The sequence below is a fragment of the Mya arenaria genome, chromosome 11, assembly GCF_026914265.1.
Source record: "Mya arenaria isolate MELC-2E11 chromosome 11, ASM2691426v1".
Classification (NCBI taxonomy): Eukaryota; Metazoa; Mollusca; class Bivalvia; order Myida; family Myidae; genus Mya; species Mya arenaria.
In genome coordinates, this window is record NC_069132.1 from 40,915,322 (window position 1) to 40,933,628 (window position 18,307).

Below are 18,307 nucleotides of genomic sequence, written 5' to 3' on the forward strand. Positions count from 1 at the left end.
ACGTACAAACACAACAAACTGACCACACACGAAACAAAACAGCGTTATCAATAAATGATGCATTGACCGCCTTGTAACAGTCAGTGAAACACGAGTTCACTAGGAGTTTTAAACAATAATACACACATAAACGTACACTTGCACTGCTATTTATCAATTATTACAAACTAAAAAGTATAATACTACAATGAAAACTGTCAAGTAGTCGAAATTCCAAAAAAGACCTGATTAAGGGCACAATACAAAGCCCAAACGACAATGAACTAGAGATAAAAACATATTAACACCAAATACACAAATACAAAAAACAAACTTACACCAGATACACAAGTACAACAACCACAAACAAACAACACCCTCATGAAAATTGCTTTACCGTTTAATGATTGGATGACCTCCTTGGAACAGCCAGGGAAAAAAAACTAGTTAACATGACCATAACCTCACAATTGTCCAATCATTTATCAATAGTTACTAAATTAAAAAGTATAATATCATCAAAGCACGCATTCAAATTTACTACGGCAGCCATTCAAATTTATAACAAATTTACTACGGTAGTCATTCAAATTTACTACGGTAGTCATTCAAATTTACTACGGTAGTCATTCAAATTTACTACGGTAGTCATTCAAATTTACTACGTTAGTCATTCAAATTTACTACGGTTATCTTATTACTGTTATAGCATGTTCCATGTCATATTGAGCTCATGATTTGCCCCTGGAAGATATGTACAACTTACTTTAAGTTCTACACCCACTACTTTCTTGAAATTCAAGAAAGCGACGGGTCTTCGCATATACGGTTGGTGACATTGAAGGGGTCTATTGAAGTTTTGTTATAAAACGATATTAAGTGATGTAAAGAATAACCTTAAAAATATTTGGCTAACTTTGATATTTCCTTTTTAAATTCTTTGCTAGATGTTTTGTTTTGTTTCTTCTTTCACCAACGTGGTAATTAATAGAAATGTACAACGAGTCGTGTGCGGTCATTATGTCCACTAGTACAAGTATATAGTGTTATCATGATAAAAAAACCTACATGAACCTCATTTGCACCCAGTGTAATAAGATTGAATCATTACGGTCTGCTTTTACTCATAGATTTAGAGACTATACATGAAATGTATTTATGTTGTATTGAAGATACTTTAATCAATTGTAAAACTAATAAGTTCATGCAAAATGTTAACCTTGATCGTCTAAGTTTGACCATTATCACAGTATTATCAGTTATGCGATGATCTTGATCTTGATTGATGATAATGTATAAGAAGTAATGCAATACGACTTATTTGCCAAGCCTGTAAATAACGTTTGGGAGACACATATTTTCCCTCATTAAAGCCATGTTCCGGTACCAACAGACAAAGTAGATGACGAGATAGGACAACTGGAAACGCGTTTGTCCAGTATCTGGACGTGATAATGTGATATTTATTATTCGAATGATCAGGAAATAGAGCTTTTTAAATTACTCGCTTCAGAAAATACTGGATCAATTATTATAGACCTTTGCAGGTAGATTTGATATAAAGCGACGTTGTTATTAATCGTGTTGTGTTTTTTTGTTTTTATTAAAAATAGCTAGTAACTTATGTCCCTTTGAATAGCTTCCACATGGTAGCATTGGATGTCCATTTCGTGTTATAATGAATAAAAAAAGATTATCCGGACTTTTCCTCAAATTTCTAATAGAGCTTTCAAATGGTAATTGACATCTGGTTTAAACTTGTTACAACCTGCGCTATTTCTTTTACTGCTCCTAATGTGGCAAGTGTCATTATCGTTGTGGTTTGTTTTTTTGCGGAGAAGATATTTTGTTTCGTCAAGTCAAAGTGAATGAAACAGTATTAATAACCAGGAGCCTCATTGGGGCTAATATGTTATATATTTATCCAACCAAGTACCATTCTGGGTGTTGTATTTTCTTAACATAACAAATCAGTTGGTACACGTCAAAAAATATCAAATTCCTTTTCCATATCCAACAGTGAAAATACAGAACGTCGTATTGAAAAATCCGTATCATGATACTGTCGTTTTCTGATTCCGTATCATGCGAGTACCGTGTGTCTTGGAACTACTTTTGCGTTGCTAAAAATAGCGTGACCAAAAAAAACTGGTAAAACCAGTCAACTTTTAAATTCTTTAAATTATCTAACTTTACTCACGCTCCAGAAGCATGTAGATATTCAGTAACATGGTTCTCATGTTCTTCAAAGAACCATGAGGATAAGCGTGAAGCGGAGAACAATTTCAATCTATCTAGACTGCTACTTCAGTGAACAGTTGTTTTCCACTTCGAAGTTCATAAACTGTTGCTTTATCCATGTGTATTATCATAAATAAGAGAAGCTCGCCAATACAAAGAAGAAGGCGAATTCGTGTCATCGATAGAAATAGCGATTGACTCACGAACTTCCCTCAATTCTGCATTTAATGATCGTCAAAAAATCCCACGAATATTTACTTTGTTAAAAATGGCCGCGTTACGTCTACATTAAATGACGATTAGTGTATTACTCGTAAAATAAGTACCGTTTTGTTGTTGTTATTTTTTTGTGTTGTGACATTTAATAATTGTTCTCATATAAGCAATTTGTCAGTTTTGTTAAAACACAAATTATTTTGTTCTCATTTTACTCAATAAGGTGAACTCTGTAACTGCTGACTTCGTTTCGCTGTAATAGCCTCCCTTGACTTAATTACACAAAATTACGTAACACATTCGAATTCATAGGCGCTTTTGACAGATGGCGGTAAATTTAAATCAAATTGAAACCGAAAAAAAAGGGAATACTTAAATAGGCCTACCATAATTTCCTCTATATATTACCCTCGTGCAGCATATTTAAACACCTACACTTTACACAATTAGTGTTATACACGTATTTGTTACTAATACTTTATTTGAAAAATGTTTATAGCTTATTTACATATAGTAAATATATAGTGAAGCCTGTCACAAAAGGGCAGTGGAATATAAATACAGTATATAACAATTTGGTAGATACATAAATCAATAAAATATTAATCGAAAGACATACTTTGCCGTAGCATTCATACATATATATAACAATAAGCCCCTGTCAGAAGTGTCTTTCCTGTCTTTCATATTTATATTCGTTTTTCACCTTTCAGAATGGTAAACCTGGTATAGTTAATATATAAGTGTCAAAATCAAACAATGTTCTGGAGGGCTATTGCGTCATTTGTGTCAATAGCTCTCATCTTATTCTCTACATGTAGTACCAATCATATACAATGGAATAAAATACAAATTTGACAAATGTTAAAATATTCAAGATCAAGTTCACACCAGTTACGAGAGTCATGGTACATAACTGGTTTTACACATGCGATACATCCCATTTATTGTTATGGTAAGTGCTTTCGTTTTCGTGATAACCCGTGAAGTAGTGATACTTGTATTTTATGGCCTATGTCAACTGTTCAAACCATCGTTTGTATTGCATGTTCTTTGAGTAACATTCATACTTGATTTGTTACAGCTCAGTTGTAGGCTCAATGACAAAGTACTCATGTGGTGTATCAGTTGGAGGGTCAACAACCTTGAAATCTGGCTCAATGACAAAGTACTCATGTGGTGTATCAGTTGGAGGGTCAACAACCTTGAAATCTGGCTCAATGACAAAGTACTCATGCGGTGGATCTGGCGGGGAGTCAACAACCTTGAACGCTGTGCGATCCTTCTCTGGCATTGCTACTACCGCGTAGTCGTATGGTGCTTGTTTAGGACGCTGGAAAGCATTTGACTCCAAAACAAAATAAGCATGACTTTCAGCGTTGTTCACACCCTCTGCATTCGTCATAGAACTATTGATAGGCTCATCGTACTGTTTCGTTCGTCCTGCAGCGATCTTCGTAAACTCATTCATTTTATCATAAACGGTAGTTGCTTTTGTTGGGTCCTGTACATCAGCTTGTTTTTTGCCAGCGTTTGATTCTTGCTGATTAATGTGTGAATAGTTATCATCCTGATCATCCGGGTCTGTCTTCGGACAACCAGGATTAATTTGGGTATGGTTGTATGTGTCATTGTAAGTTTCTTCTTTTTTGTTTTTTTGTTTACTACAAGAAGAGTCTCCCAAGTGGTTATAAGTTGTATCGGTGTCACTTGGTTCCAAAGCCTTCAAAGGTTTGTCATTTGTCATGTGAGAGTAAGTATTGTCAAACAACGCATCTTTAGAGTTCGGAATGTGCGAATACGTCGAATTAGCAGTAGGTGACCCGTCCATCCCGTCCATGTGATTGTAAGTGTTTTCTATTTGCTGATTTACATCAGGATAGTGCACCATAATGGTGTTGTATTCGCCATCCATTGGTTCCTCTTCTCCAGACTCATCGTGTTTGCCAAGGCCACTGTCCTTAGAAGTGACTGATTCGTTGTCGACAGACGTTGCATGAGGAGCATACGCTGCGTTTGAATGAATGTTACTAGAAAGATAATCAGACTGTTTCTTCCCAAATAAATTACCACCTCTGTGTTTCTGTTTTCGTCTACAAAATATAATCACAATATGATAATCTTATTAATTATTTTGTATGTGACTTGTTATGCTTGTTTAGATAAAGTAGACAAAAATAACTGCTAAAAAGAACAACATTGGCTGGGGCTTCTGGTCTAACTTAAGGATGGTGGTTGTAGTAATATGTAATACAAAGCCATGGGTGTTTATTCAAAATAGTTCATGTTTATGATTACACGGTGGCATAATGCATTACAAAAAAACATTTGAGAACGAATGTAGAGAAAATTATGAATTGCTTTAACTTCCCTGTCACCCACATGTTGACTCCATTTTACCGCTAACCTTACCAAGGTAGGTCCCCTTGCATGTTTTTGATTTAAAGAAGTTTATAAACATTGGGTTAATGACGTGGCACCAAAGATGTTCATTTTCTTTAACAGGGGTCTGGTTTTGTGAATTGTATTTCTATTGTTTTCAATCTTGATCCAGGGAATTATCAAAAACAATCCGACACTGTTGTATGAAGATGACGTTTAACATGGGACAAATACTATTGAGATCTCTAGCTATTGTCCTACATTTTGACCAAACATCTGTGAATTATATTTTAAAATTATCTAAGCATTGTAAGATGTTGAAAATGCATTTCTTTAACATGACCAAATGTTACTGTTTTGAATTTCATTGACCAGATTTGACCGAGTACATTATTTCTCAGAAAATAGTTTGGCTTAATAGTGTTCAAAATACAACTATTAATTTTTGATAAAGCCTCAAAGATGAAAGAGCCAACCGTTCAAGCAAATCTTTCAAATGAGCTAAAAAAATAGAAGTAATAAACATATATATAAAATTACAATCATTTAGTTATTTACCTCACTATTATCAGCCCAACGATTAAGGCTACAACAATTATCAAGACGCCTACAGCAATACCAACCGATCCCAAAGTAGGAAAGGAACCTGAAAGAGTATAAAATAAGTTTATGCATGTTCAAATAAGTCTGTTCTAACCTCTATATCTAAGGTTTGAAAATAAATAATCCATTGTTAATCTAAAAAGATAGTCACATGTCCAACTTCATGATGATGATGGTGAAAATGACAACGATGACGACAACGACGATATTTATGGTAATGATGCTGATGCTGATGATGATGCTGATGCTGCTGCTGCTGCTGCTGCTGCTGCTGATAATGATGATGATGACGACGACGACGACGATGATGATGATGATGATGATGATGATGATGATGATGATGATGATGATATTATGATGATATTATGATGATGATGATGATGATGAATGATGATGATGATGATGATGATGATGATGATGATGATGATGATGATGATGATGATGATGATAAATTAATTAATGCATGTTCAAAAAAGTCTGTTCTGATGAGATGATGTATTTTTATAGACACTGATATGAAAATTAATGTTTACCTTTCGAAAATTGTGGTTGTTCTGTCTGTGTTGCAATTGTCTTTGTGTCGGTTGAAACCAAGCTTGACAATGCAGTTGATTTTAATGATGTTGTCGTGGAAATATTGGATTTGTCTAAATATAATGTAAAATATATATTAATGAAATATTACCAGCATGTAAAGATCAAAACGCAAGGACGGTATCATTTTACTACTTTAAAGAATACCACAGTTCATGAAAACGCACCACTTTTAAAATTTGACAATAGTTATGGTTAAGAGCTTCACATTGACTTCAGAATTATTTTACATAGAGTAAAACGTTTAAGAAAAAAGAAATGATGTTTATGTCAGCCTAAGTATCAAACACATTAAATAAACAAGGAACAAGTGACAAACGCATGGAAATGGCACATTTCATACTTCGCCGTCGTCGGTCATTTGCTAAGTATGGTCACATTGTAAACGGATTTTTTTCTCTATATGCTGATGTAATTTTGTGTTATGCTACGTTTACACTATGTTCCCGGTGGCCACGGCAGCCTCGTTTCAGACCACCGTGGAGAAAACGGGATAAACGTGAGACAGCGCAGGGGAACGAGATATGCCAACGTGACAGACCGTTATTGCCGTGCATGCCGGGCCAGAATTTAAATAAAATATTTGCCACGGCAGCCACGGTGTGGATGAGAAACGTAGTAGGTCGTAGTAAAACGGGGTAAACGGAATGACACGTGATAGTACGTGACAGTTCGTGATAGTACGTAATAGGCCGTTACACAACTTATAAATCGTCCGTAGGGGGGCGGGAATCATACGTAATCCCCGACATTTGAAGTTCCTTTCCAGTTTTGTCACGTTGTGCTTCGTTTTGTCACGGTTTTCACAGCAAGCTAGGGTGGATGATAGCCGTTTCGTTCCGTTTAATTTCGTTACGTTTAATTTGCGGTGAAAACACAAAATCTTCATCTTGTGAATTCATGTTTACTTGTCGAAGTATTCTGATACAGTGATTGCTGTTGCTTGGGGGATTTTCTTTATACCGTGGACACAAACATGTTCGATGCATAGGAGGCCTTGACAAAACGTGGAAAACGCATCAGACCTGGATGAAGACATGAACAACGGGAGGGATCCCATCAGAACGTATCGGACCGGGACGCAACGTACATACATCCCTGATAGACCGCACCCGGACCTTAGTGCGCCTTGGACGAACCACTTTTTCGCCCCTACGGTTTGTCACGGTTACCTTGATAAAACGTGAGGAAACCTAGCACAACCTAACAAAACTTGTTTATGGGGACAAAAATGGCCAAAATCCCACGGCGCAATACGTTTCGTGCAAACGGGGCTGCCGTGGCTACCGGGGACATAGTGTAAACGTAGCATTACGCTGACGTATGGACGACGTTTATCTCAAATGAGCCAGAATATTCTTATTGGGTTTGGAATTTGTCCACATGTATCTTAGACGCTGAGAAAAATATTCGAAAATTATACTCGTTGTTGATATGATATATACCACTGACTCAATGCCATCACTATGATAAGTCAAATTAAAAAATAACTACGATATGATATCGCGTCAATGTGCTACATGCGTTTTTGTTTCAGTCAGTATTTATGTTTTAAACTATTGCTAGTATACTGCAAATAAGACAACCCTGTTAAAAGTAATAGCTTTTCATCAGTTTAATTGTATTATTGCTAACAAATACTAGAAATAGAAAAAGAAAATGAAAAAAATTAACCTGAAATATTTGTTGAAATCGGGTTATCAGATATAGTTGATGATGATTTCGAAGCGTCTGAAGATAATTCTTTCCACGCACCGCTTGTTGTTGATAACTGCTCTGTATTTGTTGATCCAGGCGGTGGTGTTGGTGGTGGCGTTGTTGTTGTTGTTGTTGTTGTTGCTGCTGCTGCTGCTCCTGTTGTTGTTGTTTCTGCTACTGATCCTGTTGGTGTTGTTGCTGCTCCTGTTGGTGTTGTTGCTTCTGATGCGTTAAATATAAAACTGTTATAAAATACTACAATATTTGTATAAACATTTAAGAAAAAATACACACCACTGAGGGTCAAACGACATTTTAAGGACCGGTCAGTCAGCCCCGAAGGTGTATATGGACCGAGGCGTATATGTCCGATGCTTGAAGTTAATTAGATTTACTGCCATATCATTAACCTGGAAATTACCTTCTTGGACTTAAAACATCTTCATATTGCCATCCAATTTCCTATCATTATCTTATACAAATGTTCTATGCAATTTCCGTATGCCAAAAAATACTCAGACTGACCATTTTGTTTTAAACCAATTTGCGTTACACGCACTGATAATATAACAATTTTCTTTGTATAGTCTTTGACGATTGTTTGTACCACGTTTCATTAGAATTCGCCGACATTCTTTCTTTTTTTGAGGGACGTGGTCAAGTACCTTCAAAATTTTATTAACGATGTTCTCTGTCTATTACTTAAAATCATTTAATTGTAAGCTCCCCGGTTTATAGAGATTTATCAGCGAAATAAAATGACAGTTCACTGTTAGAAATAAAAACAAAACAACTTTGTTTTTTTTTAAAGCGCTAAATTGCATGCGAGCAAAACAACATTTTTTGGGAAATATATCCCGGTTTGAATTTAAATTCAAATGCCAGCGCTAACACAACTTAGACAGAATATCAAAGACGGCATTACCGAAAAAACGTTTTGTTCGCATACAATTTGGCGCTTTTTACATTATTTTAAGATATATAATAAAAAAGAAAAAAAGTTAGTTTCAGTGAAAGATCGCAATAAAGTTCTCGAACATTACTATTAGGTGCTTAGTCAATGAGCTTCCTAGGTCCGTGTATATATCAACAAACCACCGAAAAGCCTGTAATAAATTGCGATCTTATACTGACCTTACACTGAAACAAACAATTATCCTCTATTAGTGACAAAACTTAAATCATTACAGCTATTATTGAAACCAGAAGAGGTATTTTGAGCTCTTAATCAATGAGATATTACTTAAGGTCACGTGACTAACTCAGTCGGAACACCACGGCCACTACCAAACAAATTTAAATCGGAAATAATACGGGTTTTTAGAAAATAGTCCATCATGGCCGACAAGGAGATGTTATAACAAGAAAGCGATATGCTAGACCATATACTGAGTGATGGGCTAACAATTACCAGTTATTTGTGTATAAGTGTTATTTTTATACTTAATAAGTTTTTTTTATTGAAATTTAAAAATTGTGTAAAATGGGCCCTTATGAGGAACTAAATGGAATGCCATTTATTTTTAGTTGGTGGTGTGTGTGTGCCTTCCATTTGACATATGTTGACATAGTAAAAATTAATTTCTTCAGTGTTTTGTGACACAAATGCTTTATATAATTTCTTTTAAAAAACAATGAAGTATGAATCTGACTAACATTGTCTAAATGACAATCTGTTAGACTTTCTTAACTCGGTATATTTATAAAATTCATTACTAAAGTCTTATAATTATATGTCTAAAGCCACGGAGATATAGTTTTAAAGTATATATCCGTACTTAAACATACCGCTTCTGTTAATGTATTGTGACTCTGAGTGGCATATTGATTAAAAGGGACTTCCTCATGTTCTTTAACCATTTTTTCACGATAATGCATCGGGATATCACTAATATTTTAACTAGTATACTTTGGGATACACATGGGATATGGCCTTCTGGAAATTCTGTACATATATCTTGAATCTTGAATCTTATAATATATACACATTCATTCTTTGGTGATTAATTGTACAAACATGCAGGAATATTTTGGCCAAACCCAGTTCTTGTTGCATTTTTTTACGAATTTTGAAAATAGCACTACCGTACACTTCATCTGCCATTTTTTCATTAGAAAGAGCCAGGAATTTAGAGAGGGAATCGTTTTGGTACCATTCTGCGCTCTGAATAAAACAATAATATTGAATTTTAAATGTCTGCAATTCATGGGCACAGCAAAAATGTCAGCATTTTTCTATTTTCGTGCACCACCACCAGTTGATATTATATTATTTAACCTTGAAAATTATGTTCATGTTGACATGTTCAGTCCCATTCCGCCGAATTACTTGCACGACGCTCTATTAGTAAGAGAGCTATAATATATATATAATCACCAAAGAATGAATATATCCAAATATATCACTTTAGTAGAATTTCAACAATATAAAACTTTTATTTTTCATCAGTCCATAAGTTTGGCCCATGAGGGGGTTTAACACTAGGTGCAAAATAGAAAAAAACACGTCATTCAGAAAGTTTGAACAAAGCAAAAAAACGGCACTGTTATGAAAGTTATTCCTTTCAGAAAACCAATACACATTGTTTTATTTGTCGGGTTGTTTATAGGATAAACCTGACAGAGTTTTTAAGAAAAAAAAACTCGTTCATTAAATCATTCAAAGCACGGAATAATTAAGTAATCTGTAAACATTAAAATATTTGTGATGTGTTTTGATTATTTTTACTACAAACTAACATAAGATTAAATGTCGAGCATGTTTTTTTCAGTCTGTAATATAATAATAGTATGTAAAGTATATACATATTGTATGTATTAATATAAAAACGAAAATTGCAAGGAGATATTTTTGGTCCATTTATGTTAACTTATATGTTTTTTATGTTATTAAGTAATTTGGCACTCCAGTACTACCCGAGTACAAACAAACAAAGACAATCCAGTACTGCCAAAGGACACTCCAGCACTTCAGAGGAAACTCCTGTACTACTTAAGGACACCCCAGAACAACCCAAGGTCACGCCAAAAATACACCCAAAACTACTCAAGGACACTCCAGAACTACATAAGGACACAACCAAAGGGCACATGAACACTACACTAAGATATTCAAGAACTGCCCAAGGACACTCCGGAAGTACCGAAAGACACTCCAGTACTACCCAAGAACACCTCAGGACTACCGATTAACAAGTTGAAACTACACAAAACAACTCCAGAACTACTAAAGGACACTTCGGCACTACCCAATGACACTCCATTAATACCTAAGGACATTCTTAAACTACACAAGAATTACATAAGAATACCATTGAGCTACACAAAGTCACTCAAGAACGCCGCAAGGAAACTCCGGAACTACCCTAGGACACTCCAGTACTATTCAAAACCCCAGGACTACCCAAAGACACCTCAATTATATTCAATGACCATCCAAGGAAATTCCAGGACAACCCAAGGATTCTCAAGAACTAACTTAGGACACTAAAACGACAAAAGAACACACAAGAACTACCAAAGAGCACCCCTGTTCTGCCCTAGGATAATCCAGGACTACCCAATGACATCACAGGACTACCCGAATACACCATAAAAGTGCACAAAGACGCTCCATAACTACACATAAACTACCCTGAACAATTCAAGGACTCCCTAGAACTATCCAAGGACACCATAAGACCAGCCAGGTACATATCAGTACTGCCCAAGAACACCCCAAAACTACCAAAGGACACCTCAGGACAACTCAAGGACACCCCAGGCCTACTGATGATTATCTCAAAAGTACCATAGGACCAACCTTGACTTCCACATTTAACCTTAAAACTACACTAAGACATTCTGGAACTACACAAGGGCACTCCAGAACTACCCAAGAACATCATAAATCTACACAAGACACCTCCAGGACTATCCCAGGACACCTCATGACTACTCAAGGACACACCAAGACTGCTCCAAGAACATCAGGACTAATAAAACACCTTAAAAGTACATAAAGACACACCAGTACTGCTCAAGTAAAATCGAGAGCTATACAAGAACATCTTAAAACAATCCAACGCCATTCCAGGACTACTCAAGGACAACACATGACTACCCAAGGAAACTCTAGAACAAAAGATACCTAATGACTACCCAAGAACAGCTAAGGACGACCAAAAAACATTTTTCAACTACCATTGGACATCCCACAACTACTCTATGACCTAAAGACTATCCAAGGACACCGCATAATACCCACTAAACATCAAAATACTATGTTATAATTCTCAGGACTTTCTAAGGATTTTCCATAGTCCGTCAGGGGGTTGCGTTTATGTATTTTTTTAAGTAAAGGACAATGGTTGACATTTAAAAGTACATTGAACTTAATCAAAATTGTATTATATGTATTTAATAACACTTATAATTAGTTAGTTATAGTACTTAGTTTGTGGGAATGAAACATACATGTTGTATGTACATACCAAAAATAGAATTATAAGTGTCATCTAACATTGGAAGTGATTTCATTAGAGAAGGCTGAAATCCGGACAGGTTTAAATATCATAAACTGACTCAAGATTTGCATTCGCCACATCCGTTTACATAGAGAATAATTCAAGCCAGAATCGTCTTTGATTATTATTTATATAAAAATAGTTTTGACTAATCCGAATGTTGATTGCGACAAATCAAATTGCTTAGTTTTCGACCAATCGACTCTCAGTTTAAATGACCAATGAAAGCATTGCCTTGCTCGAGCGCTTTTCCACAGCGTTTATAACGTCGAGATTTGATGATATTGTCATTAGTGGCGGATCCGTGATCTAGTGGTACCACACTTGACTGTCAATCCAGGGGTCTCAGGATCGATTCCCCGCCGCACCACAAAATACCCATTTTCTTCCGGGAGGACGTTAAATGGGGGACCCGTGTGGCAGTGCTATACACTGGTGCACGTCAAAGAACCAGGGTAGCTCTAACCAGGGTTACATTCTGTCTGTGCACTATGCTCCAAAAACATGAAATGACTATAAATAAGTTTACACACTACCCACACATGTGGTCATTCGTAGCGGATCAGTGGTCTAGTGGTAACACACTTGAGTGCCAATCCAGGGGTAGCAGGTTCAACTCGCCACCGCAACACTAAAATACTAATCGTCTTCCTTGAGGGACGTTAAATGGTCGTCCAGTGTGACAGAGCTTTACACTGTTGCAAGTTAAAAAACCAGGGTTGCTTTAACCAGGGCTACATTCTGTATGTGTACTATGCTCCAAAAAAAACTAAAATTACTAACAATCTTATCTTGGCAGCGCCGTATTGGCAAGGCCCGAGTGCGAGTTTAAATAAGCTTAAACACCATATTGCCATTCTATATGCTGTTACCGACCAGTGAACATCAAGAAAGAATTGGTGTTAATCGACTTGAACTTTGTAGTTGCTCATCGAAAATATTAAATATATACTGAAAAGCTCAGTTGTGACGTATTGTTTAGTTAATAGCTGACGAGTGGACCGGGTTGTCGTTGAGAGATACGAAAGCTAGTTCATTTAGGCCTTAACTTTTATGGTATTGCTGGAAAGCTGAGCTATCCTGTGAGGCATAGCACGTTGCAACTTCTACAATCTTTCAGAGAAAGCTCTGCTTTCCTGTTTGACATAGTTAGAGGGTACGTTGAGCTAGAGCGTTTGTAGTAGTAAAGTGAACTTTCCTCTATGTTTATACCAAGAAAGCTCGGCTATCTGGTATTGCATAATTGATAAGTGTTCCATTTGAAAAGGGTCACAACTAAAAAAAAGTTAAGAACAACTGAGTGTTTCATCCGGGAAATCCCATGGCATTCCCAGTTGTGGACTGTCAATCTAATATTCTAGCGCGGTTAAGACTTATAAACCAATTACTCAATTGCATTTGTATATTTCGTGACTTGATTCGTTCAATAGGCAATTGTTAATTTAGACGGTGTTTACGCACAACCGTTTAATGCTAGCTCCCCCAGGTGCAGTCAATACGATTAATTCCACAACTAGATTCAAACGTTACAAGTTATTACCTGTTTCGCAGCTTGGTGGATTGTCATGCCATTGTTGTCCGTTCGATTTTTTTTCACAAAACAGTGTTTCATTTCCATCTATAGTGTATCCATCATCGCAGGCGTAGGTTACATTGTTCCAATTGTGGTTGGTATAGTTGCCGTTTGCAATCGATGTTATGTTTACCCCAGAGCAATCTGTCGTAAGTTTCAATATACAACGTTAAAATTTACACTTATGACATATATTAAGATTCGACAATGCAACGATATACTTTACTGAAATAAAGAGTCATTATTTATTATACACATATAATAGTTCTATATTTCTGTATACATTAGAGGGCAAACAAATTGCTTTTCCTTTATATCCCTTTCTTCTCCAAAACATCTTATTTTTATAGTAATCCAGAAAAATCACTTTCATCATTTCTTCAACATAAACATGTGTTTTAACATGTTTTAATTGCATTTGCAAACAATCTGCATGGACTATAATATGGTTCTTTTGTATATATGTATTTTCCTTGAATCTGCAAATCATTGAAATACATTTGTAGATACGCGGTAACTTAAAGGAACTATTTTGTATTTCAAATCCTAGAAATCGATTAAGAAATGAGCTTCATCGCCCGCGTTTTGGCCTAAGACGTACGTTTCTTTTTATTGATGTATTTCGTATTTCAATTAAATAACGTTTCTGGAAGAAATTTTATGATGATATCTCTACATTTGGGTAAGAAACTCGTTAACAAATATGACCATGCTTTGCGCCCTTCGAATACATCACTTTTAACAATTATTATTATTATTATTATTATTATTATTATTATTATTATTATTATTATTATTATTTAACATTTTCTGTACAATACAGAATATATTTGGGATAATATATAACCTTTTGACGTTATAACTTTCGGTTTAATACATAATTTAAGAGAAAATACTGATGCATAGGATTTAATTCTGAAAATTAATGCTACGTGTTACTATCTTTTTCTGTCTTTCCTTTTTGTCAAAGCATCAATCAATCAATCAATCAATCAATCAATCAATCAATCAATCAATCAATAAATCAATCAATCAATCAATCAATCAATCAATCAATCAATCAATCAATCAAACTATTCCTGAAAATATTTCCTCCTGATAGAAAATATGCATACATATGTACAAATATATATAATTTCAAAGCATTTCAAGGTATAGTCCCGATCAGGAAGGTATCAGCCTCATACAGCAGTATAATATTTGTTTAACATTTTACACACCTGACAGACATCCAGTTAGAAATTGGTACAATACCAGGATAACGTCCTTATTGTCATTACTGTCAAGCAGTGGTCTAATTTAACAACGGTCGCTTAACACTCAAAACTTTGTTAAAGTTAACAACACTTTTTACCTCATCATTGTTATTTTTTTAAATATTTTCTGCTCTGGAAATTTAATGGATACACTTGTGCTCTGCTGTTTTTCTAACAATATTTAAATATGAGAGCTTATCATCATATTTCACGTTTAAAAGATAATAACGGTGTCGTTAACTTGAACAAAGTCCTGAACAATCGACCCATTGTACCTTTTTCATTTGTTCTTCCATTTGGATGAGTGTTTCTTACTATATGTACTTACTGCAATTTGTAGAATCATAGAAATTCTGCCCAAATTGACGACAGTTGCCAGATTGTGTTCTGTCAACTGAAATAATAGGTAAACAGTTATGTTGTAAAAGTTCAGGTTGTAACATTGTTATAAATGAAGCGTTTTAGCAAGTTGTCTTACTTTTATTAAGTTTGATCAATACATTTCCCACCCCGTCATATTTAACAACAATGCAACGGTTATAAAAATGAGTACTTTATTTCGATAAGCCAAGGTCATGACAAAATCACAAAAAAAGAAATAGTATAAAAATTGTTCTTCTCATTCATTTTTTTTAAATCAGTTTAGCTACACACACACACATATTTACATACACGCACACACGTACTCGTCTGATTAATTATAAATAATCTTATTTCAGCCTATACGTTTGGCCCACGCACTCAGTTTATTCCACCTTTCCGGTTTGGAATACAACAATCAGTTCTAGAATTATGTTATAATTTTAAAATTGTTCTATAATTAACTTGAATATTTCTTGTACCTGGGTCCAAGAACTTAAACAATTCTTGAAGCGCAAAGTCGTTAATTAATGTCTTGCACTGTTCATCAAAACAGGCCTATGAAATTGTATCATAAAAGCTCTTTGAGTTTGAAGTGTATTAACAATATTGTTGTTTTACACTGGACTCCAAATCATTTTAAGATTATCTTGAACTTTTGCAGTTTTTTTTTTAAATGGTTGGCACCATGTTTAAGAATAGTTCAGTTGTATAGTGAGCATCATCATCATCATCATCATCATCATCATCATCGTCATCGTCATCATCAACATCAACATCAACATCATCACCATCGTAATCATCATCAACATAATCATCATCACCATCATCATCATCAGCATCATCATCATCATCATCATCATCATCGTCATCATCATCAACATCAACATCATCACCAACATCCTCATCATCATCATCATCATCATCATCATCATCATCATCATCATCATCATCAACATCAACATCATCACCAACAGCTTAGAAGTATAACATAATTGTTAAACAATGATTTCGCAGAGTGGGCGAATTATTCGTACAGAAAAGATAGTCCCTGACCTATACAAGACTTTCGACTTTAAACTTATTTTTTTAAGTTTGATTAGAACAAATACAACTCAATGAATTAATGACATTACTAATGAAATGTAGCATTTTGGAAAATAGCAGCATTAAAATATCTATAGCCAATTACACTGTCCGAATGAATACTCACTTTTCTAACCGGACCTAATTGCTTCTTCACCTCAAACTTGATAAAACTGTTTTCGTAAAATCTGCTTACACCAAAGTATGTTGCAAGGGATGTTTGTTTTACTGTTGAAAATATTGTTTCAAAAAACGAAATAAAACATGAACTTTTGAAAGTTTTCAATCTAGTTCAAACTGTGGAAGGCCCTTAAAAAGATAAGCGTAAGGCTTGTAAAATAATTATTACGAAAATAAGACGATAAAATACGTAATCATAAACACTTACCATAGAACAAAAAACAAAAACACATCAACTGAACAGCAAACTTCCTTTTTGGTGTCATTTTGAAATCAAGTAGTTTCAGAACAGGAAGTTATAATAGGCGAACCTATATCTTAAACTTGTGTCAAGGTGTATGTTTACCAATAGTTTCATAAAATAGTGTAATATATTATAGGTTAGTTTTAAAGTGACACTCTTATTCAAAATCATTACAAACACATGTATATCAAACATCAATTTTTACTTATACACCTTTAACTACTTACTAAATAATAAATATATGGAAAATATTGATTACTGATAACAAAATTGTAACCGTGTATTTAATAGCAGAAAGCGCAAAAATATTAAATGATTGGTGAATGATAAAAGATTTACTGTGGTCTACTATAGTCTCATAAGGTAGAAATACCGTGTTTTATGCTCATTTCTTTCAAATTAAACTCGGTATCCTGCATAAGAACCATTGTTTTCGGCATTTATTAATCCTTTTTGGAATATTAAAATAATAGTATTAATTGTGGTAAATCTTATTCGGGAGTAAGAGTGCATCTTTAAAATAAATTATAACGCTTGAGATCACACGAATATATGTGAAATAAAACAGGTTTACTGAAGGAAACCTCTTGCTTATAAACTTAGTATATGGACCATCTAATACCACGGTTGTGTACAATGTTTATCTTCCTCATTGATGAGATGTTGAAGGTCAAACTTAACATGCTATTGTGGGACATTTCAGATTGTTTACTTTTTTCTGATTTGGAAAGCACGTAAGCAAAACCCACCAGGCAGTAAAAACAGCTATTCAGTGTGTCGTGATAAGGAAAATAAATAAGTGAACTCTCAAGTTTCATCAACATTTGTGTTTACGTAGATTCATTTTATCCTGCTATAACTTCTTGTGGAGACCGGATAAAGCCTTGCATGGTCATCTTGAGGTTGTCCCCGGCAGTAGAGCACGTGCGGCGCATGAATTATGGGTTAACCGTGATATGTGCTATGATCATCATAAAAACCTTATGTAAGCTTTCCATTTCAAATATGAATAAGCTATCACATTACTTAATGATCTATATACAAATTTATTGATGAACACATATCAAGTTTACAACCACAAGACCACACCCTCGTAAGATCGTGCCAGCGAGAGTGATTAATAAAATGTTGTTATACATTGTTTCACAATGGTTGTGAAAAAATAAGATTGATTTTAACGTACTCTGTCGTATGTTTAAAAGAGTTCAGCACCTTTGCAAGTGCTACAAATGTGACGTCATTTCATGACGCAGGAAAACACAAAGAATATTGACCTGTTACTATAGCTGGAGAAAGAGTCCTCGTTCAAGATATCGTTTTGTCTATTGACCATATTTAGGTGCTTACACCTAAACTTTGTTACGTCACGCGGTTCGAACAAAGCAATTCG

At 34.9% G+C, this 18,307-nt stretch overlaps 1 protein-coding gene across 1 annotated transcript; it reads right to left on the bottom strand.

Annotated features, from left to right (window-relative positions):
* Window positions 1-2,905: 2,905 nt before the first annotated feature.
* On the bottom strand, window positions 2,906-17,437 carry LOC128207276 (uncharacterized). The gene is made up of 7 exons (XM_052910111.1): window positions 16,882-17,437; window positions 15,376-15,441; window positions 13,759-13,935; window positions 7,690-7,935; window positions 5,955-6,068; window positions 5,377-5,464; window positions 2,906-4,529 (listed from the first exon to the last, which is right to left on the bottom strand). Exons 1-7 carry the CDS (start codon window positions 16,937-16,939, stop codon window positions 3,515-3,517), a joined length of 1,764 nt encoding a protein of 587 aa, XP_052766071.1. The 5' UTR covers window positions 16,940-17,437; the 3' UTR covers window positions 2,906-3,514.
* Between the last annotated feature and the right edge of the window lie 870 nt (window positions 17,438-18,307).

Bases quoted from the DNA above. Each gene is read 5' to 3' on its own strand.
- LOC128207276 (XM_052910111.1), bottom strand. From the start codon at position 16,939: ATGACACCAAAAAGGAAGTTTGCTGTTCAGTTGATGTGTTTTTGTTTT. The intron at 13,936-15,375 runs GTAAGTACATAT...AACTTACGACAG, and splicing joins CTATGATTCTACAAATTGCA to ATTGCTCTGGGGTAAACATA. The intron at 7,936-13,758 runs GTAATAACTTGT...TTAACGCATCAG, and splicing joins TCCACCAAGCTGCGAAACAG to AAGCAACAACACCAACAGGA.